The sequence below is a fragment of the Lipotes vexillifer genome, unplaced genomic scaffold (assembly GCF_000442215.2).
Source record: "Lipotes vexillifer unplaced genomic scaffold, Lipotes_vexillifer_v1.1 scaffold174, whole genome shotgun sequence".
In the NCBI taxonomy this organism is placed as follows: Eukaryota; Metazoa; Chordata; class Mammalia; order Artiodactyla; family Lipotidae; genus Lipotes; species Lipotes vexillifer.
Window position 1 is genome coordinate 982,346 of NW_006785255.1, and position 6,574 is coordinate 988,919.

Below are 6,574 nucleotides of genomic sequence, written 5' to 3' on the forward strand. Positions count from 1 at the left end.
CCTGCTATGTCCAGTTTAGCTGCTTTTGTCCTTTTTCCTCTTGCTACTCTTCTCATACTAACCTTTGAAACCAGCTAGTTGTTTCACATTTTATCATCAGATTGATCCTACCAAAGCACAGCTCTGATTTTTGAGCCAGTGTTTTGAGCCACACTTGTTTGCAAAATTAAATGTTTAATAAATGTATGGAAGAGTGATGTCCCTCACACCTGGAAAACTCTCTTTTCACTACTTTTAAGGTACTGCATACTTTGACTTCAAAATGTCTTGCTTTATTTTTTATTACTCCCTTTTGGCTAGTTGTTCTTCTAAACTAACAATGCCATGTCTTCTGAGCATATCCCATGCTGTCCTCTTTATACTCATATTCTTCCCTCTTTCTGAAATGCTTTCTAATAACTTCTTTCCTCTTGGATTCCTTAAGTGTCAAGATACACTTTTATCCCTATCCAGCAGTATTTCATTTTCCTTCTGAAAACTAGTGGCACGTTTTCTATTCCTCTCTTTTATATGTGTGCAGACTTGTCTTGGTGTGGTTATTTACACATATCATGCCTCTAAACCCAGCTGCCTGGAGCTTCTAGGGTCCCTCTTTTCCCCTGTCCCCATGTATGCAGAACTCAAGAATTCATATTAAACAACACATGCATGTTGGAGAAATGTAGACTTACCTGAAGTTTCTGTGAGAGAGGTAGAGGAGGTTTTCTTTTCTTTTCTTTCTTGTTTTAAAAAACAAACCTTGAGTTAGAGTAAGTTTTGATTTTCAGTAAAGTTGCAAGGATAGTACACACAGTTGCCACATACCCCACCCACCCACAGTTTCCCCTATTATTAATATCTACATTAGCATGGTGTATTAGTCACAACTAATGAATCAGATTGATACATTGCTGTTAAGTAAAGTCCATATACGGTAATCAGATTTCCTTAAATTTTACCTAATGTTCTTTTTTGTTCTAGGATCCCATCTGGTATACCACATTACATTTGGTTGTCTTGTCTCCTGGTAGGCTCCTCTTAACTGTGAAAATGTCTGAGGCTTTTCTTGTGTTTGATGATCTTGACTGTTTTGAGGACTACTGGTCAGTATTCTCTAGAATGTCCCTCAATTGGGATTTGTCTGATGTTTTTCTTATGATTAAACTGGGTTTTTGGGAGGAAAATGAGAGAGACAGAGTGGTATTCTCATCACATCTTATTAACAGTATAGACTATCAACATAACTTATCACTCTTAATGTTAACCTGGATCACCTGGTTGAACTAGTGCTAGTTTGTTAGGTTTCTCTAAGTTACTCTATTTTCCACTTTACCATACTGCATTTTTTGGAAAAAAATCAATATGCACAGCCTACTCTTAACATGTGAGAGTTATGTTAAAGGAGAGTTAAGATAAAAAGTGGGGATTATCTACATAAATTACTGGAATTCTTCTGAACAGTAGTTTTCCAGCTCTCCCATTTTAAAATTTAATCAATCATTTATATCAGTATGGATTCAAGCATATTTATTTTATCCTTTGGGTTATAATTCAGTACTACTTTATGTTGTTCTTCAGATTGTTCCAGCTTTGAACATTGGGAGCTTTTTTCAGTTGGCTTCTATGTCCACCCTTAATATACTCCCACTTATTTATTTGCTTGTTTGTTATTTAATTTTGGAGTTCTTTTTCACTTTCTGGCACTACAAGATGATCCAGGCTCATAGTGTATATTTCCTACCCTAGTCCTAGAATTGCCATTTTTCTAAGGAGATCTGGTCTCTTTCATTGGACAATGGTATTAGAGATTAAGATCTGGGTGTGAGGTGTGCCACAGGTGTGTTGTTGGCTTCTAAGCCATTTCAGCTGACACAGCAAGGACATATATGTGTGTATATCAACAAAAGTATGTAAACATACCTATATATTTCTAAATGTATCCATCTATGTCTGTGTTAAACTAAATATGGTTTCCTACTGATGTCTTCAACTCTTATCCCTCCCATACTGATTATTCTAGCCTTCTCCCCTTGCTTGTCTATAACTTATGCAATAGTAAGAAACCTGGCTCCCACTGTCTATCATCCATTTACTTGATTTTTCAATTCCAGTGTATATTTATAGTGGTTTCAGAATTGTTAACCTCTACTCCCATGGGAAATAACTTTATCAACTCAAGTACAGTGTTTCTTTTTTGCCTTTGGTTTTACATTCTTTACCAATTTCCAGAGTTATTCACATGAGCACATTTTCTGCATTCCTTTCAGTGAGGTTTGTTCATACATTGAGCAAGTCTGAAAAATCTGTATATTGTATGAGTCCATTTAAATGACACTCTAGAAAAGGCAAAACATATATAGAGAGTAAATGAAGCATTGGTCATCAGTTAGATTCTTTGTCACATTCTGCATTCCATCCTGGGGTCTCCTGACCTCCAAATGATTTTCTAAATATTTGCACACATTAAGGTTCATGGGTTTTGACAAATGCTTAATGTCATATATACACTATTATAGTATCATACAGAATAGTTTCACCATCCTAAAAATTCCCTATGTTTCACCTTTTACATACTTTCCAACACCTAAGCCCCTGGCAACTACTGATCTGCTTACTGTCTCTATAGTTTTGCCTTTTCTAGAATGTCATATAAATGGAATCATGCAGTATGTGGCCTTTCCAGACTGTCTTCATTTGTTTACAATATTCATTTAAGATTCATCCATGTCTTTGCATGGCTTGATAGGCCATTCCTTTTTATTACTGAATAGTATGGAGAAGGGCTTTATATTCTGAATTCCACAGCACATAACCTCATAGGTATCCATCTGACATTTTTTTTCTCATGTTCTCTTGTCACACAGAGGTTTTTTCTGCCAAATCCCTACACAGTACTCAGTTGTTCTCCTATTATCACGAGCAATTTAGCTCTCTCCCCCAAACCTGCATACTATACTCAGTAGAGAACAAAGGGCTTTTAGGCTTTTAGCTCACACTCAAACAGCTTCTTAGACCTTACCTTCCTATTAACACCTACATTACAGTTCTTTATGCTCCTGGTTAACATTCCCTGCTCCCAACATCAGCATTTCATTTCACTTTATAAGGTCTTTCAAAGTGTGAGCTATATCTTTATCTCTGTATTCTGCAACAGTGTTGTGCCTTGCCCCAGTAGGCATTCAATAAATATTCACTGAACAAAAAATAAGTGATTTGGTATAATGTGAGAGCCAGATTGCAGACAAACTGACAAAACCTGAAATGCATGCAATATTCCATCCACTTGGGTAGTATAGTTATTTTCTATGCACTCTTTTCTTTTTTCATTACTTGAAGGCCACTTGCAAAAAATGGACTGAAATATGACATACATTCAATTTATATAGAACATATGGTGTTTATAAAAGCATTACCAAATAATATCATGCTAGTGAACCTTGATAATGTGTGTCAGAGGTTTTCAGCATTAGCCCAGAACATCAACATTACTACAAACAGCTGAAATATATTGTAAGAAATTTATTTTCTCATAAAATGTTGCATGGGCAAGTTTTTGGGAATTAGCTAGCCAGATTAGAATTATCATCATTCCTATTATTAGTAAAAGGCATTGATGTAGCTCTCTATTAAGTCATTAGCTTAAAAAATGTTTAACATTGGCATAAAATTTAAACACTAGGCCTCCAAGTGAAATATTCTAGAAGGATCCTCATTTTACATACTTAAATTCCAGAAAAATCTTGGAAACAACAGTTCCATCTGTGGGCACCTCTTACAAAGCCTGTGTTGCACAGGTACTTGCTGCCTTCAACCTATGTACCTCAGCCTCTGTATGCTAGATCCCTAATTTTGATGTGAATAAACTGTTGAGATTTGGGTGCTTGGGAAAAGGGAGTTCTTAAATTTCTCCTTCTTCTCTTTCTCCTCATTGTCCTATCCCTCCCCCTCCTCCTCTTCCTATTTTTCCTTCTTAAAATGTCTGCCATTGTTTTGGGTTATGGAGAATGTTGTCATCCAGAAGAAAGTAATTTCTCTTTAGCTAAATCTCACATGTTTGCAATCATCCTTTACATACACAATATTTTGTATCAGAAATGAGGTCTTAAGGGGCTTGTTGAACTTTCAAAGTCAAGAATTCTCCATTTTAGGAATTTATTCGTTGCTGGGAAGATTTTTTTTTAAAGTATAAAACTGTATGAGTAGAATATTACAAAAATACTTTGAGTCTTTGGATAAGTTTTAAATCTTTTTGATTTATATTGTAAGGTATGTACATATATTTTGAACATTTGAAAGGCTGAACTCTTTTTATATCTTGAACTTTTCCCATACCCTTCCATTTGTAACTTTCACGTTGTGGAAATGACATAAAGAAGTTGCTACTAGAAGATAGTGGTTAGCTGGAAGTTGTTGGTGTATCACTTCAGGTTAGGAGATGTTTGTTTCTCAGGCATGAGAAATCATTAACCCTTTTAAGTAGATGCTGGGTAGGAAACAAATAAAAACCAGAAAGTAAAATGGTGATGATCTATATCAGGTCTCCCAAAGGAGTTTGCTTCTCAAAATAAATAAAAATAAGATTTCTTGTCATACAGATAAGAACTTTCTAACATCCCATGTATACATAAAATTCCATATATGCAAACAGGTTTCACAATTTCAAAGATTTGGATTGCTTGTATACTGCATTTAGCTGAAATGAAAATACAACTCTCTGGAGTTCATCTTACCCCAATAATATGCTAATTTCATCCTCATGACCTTTAAGAGTTAGTGTCATAATTTGCAACTAACAAGTAGAAAGATACTTGGGAAAAATTGGTTCAGTATTTTTCTTAACTAATTGTGTTTTCAGGATGAAGATCAACAGATTATGAATCAGTGTGTTCCAACTGTACCTATACTATTGATTGATTGGGTATTTCCCTTGGGACATTTCTATTTGACAAACTGACACATAGATGCAAACAATTCAAATACATTTCTTTCTGCACTGATAAATTTGTTCATGTTTTCCAGAAGTGGAAAATATGGTGTGACTTTTCTGCATTTTGAAATCTCGTGGCTAGTTTTCCATGCTAGGTAAATATATACAGCACCTTATAACATTCAAGGTACATCACATATGTTGCACATTTTACAGGTTTCAAAGCTCTTTCATATGTTATTTCACATTCATTTTACAAGAATTCTGCAATATCAATAGGGCAGGCATCATTCTAATTATTTATAGATCATGAGGCTTGGAAATTTTTAACAGATTTTCTATAGTCACAAAAACTAGGATGTGGTAGAGCCAGAATCAGAACTTAAGTTTTCAGATTTGAGCCCAGAAAACTCCACCCTAATACAAGTTTAGAGTATTACTGCTTTTGGCCAAGGGACATTGTGATATGATGGAAATGATATATTTTGCAGTGTATGCTCTGGTGGTACTTAGATAGCACTTTATACTTCTCGTATTTATCACTGTGACCTTTTGATAGAAGGAGATCTAATTGCTATTCTTTCCTTTGATTTCTTTAATAGTTAATCTTATTTTCCAACAAGAATTTTAAGACCTGACCTAAATATTATAATTAACACATTAAGAGGATACATCAGCGTGACCCACTTTGTGTTCATTTTCCAGTGTGGATACTCATGAATGTAATTTAATGTTACTTTCAAAACAACAAATCTCTATAACTGAGTTTACATGGATGCATTCAGTCAAAGAGTGGGCCATCTCCTAAAAGTTCTTTCTCTGCACTAGTCATTGCAATGTTAGTAGTTAGTAGAGAAAAGAGAATTGATTTTCCTGCCATCTTTTGTCCAGCAGAGCTCAATGAACAGCTTCTACTCAGATGAGATTATTTTGTCTGGCCATGAAATAGTTTTGCAATGGAGCATGATGCTAGGAGAAGAAAGGAAAAGTTTAAGAAGAATTACTTTCCTACTGATTCCTGGGTTTCTTAAGACATATTCCTTTAACCTATTTCTGTCTTTTGCTCTTCTCCATATGAACATAAGTCCTGATGTTTTCCTATTAATATTTGCCCTTTACAGCTACTTGATGGAGTATCTAGTCAAAACAGTAGGTTTCCATTTCTCAGAATCTGGCAGAAACTCAAGAAATGGCTTTTTCTCCTCAATGCTTTTGAAGTTTTAAGCCTACTGGGTATAAAGTAGTGAATCATGTCCTTTGGATTTTTAAAAAATTATAGATATGATAATGCAAATTTTATTTTTCCCCACAGAACCCCATATATTAACTGATTTGAACATATTTCCTTTTTGGTAACATATATTATTAGGAAAAGAGAAAAAAAAGTCAATATTCAGAAAAAACTATGTTAACTTTAACTGAAGCACTTCTAATTGTACCCAAAAACATCTGGGAAATCTTGGAAACTAGTAATGTTCTCAAGAAAACTCAAGCTATTGAATATATAAAATTTAAGGAGCACATTTCACATCAGTTCCCTATGTCTGTGTACTGAAAATGAAAATGTGTCAGATATTAATCCTTCTAGGAAGCTTGGGAAGTTTCATCTTCCTTTGTCCTCTTAGGTGGCCATGTTTGTGCTACAACTGGGTAGTGCCACATTCCTGC

The 6,574-nt window shown here is 34.8% G+C and overlaps 1 protein-coding gene across 1 annotated transcript in view; it reads left to right on the top strand.

Annotated features, from left to right (window-relative positions):
• SLC26A7 (solute carrier family 26 member 7) overlaps positions 1 to 6,574 on the top strand; it is a 182,103-nt gene that overhangs the window by 75,197 nt on the left and 100,332 nt on the right. The window contains exon 4 of the mRNA XM_007457342.1: positions 6,532 to 6,572. Within this exon, the coding sequence (XP_007457404.1) occupies positions 6,532 to 6,572 (41 nt within the window). The remainder of the gene's footprint in view (positions 1 to 6,531; positions 6,573 to 6,574) is intronic.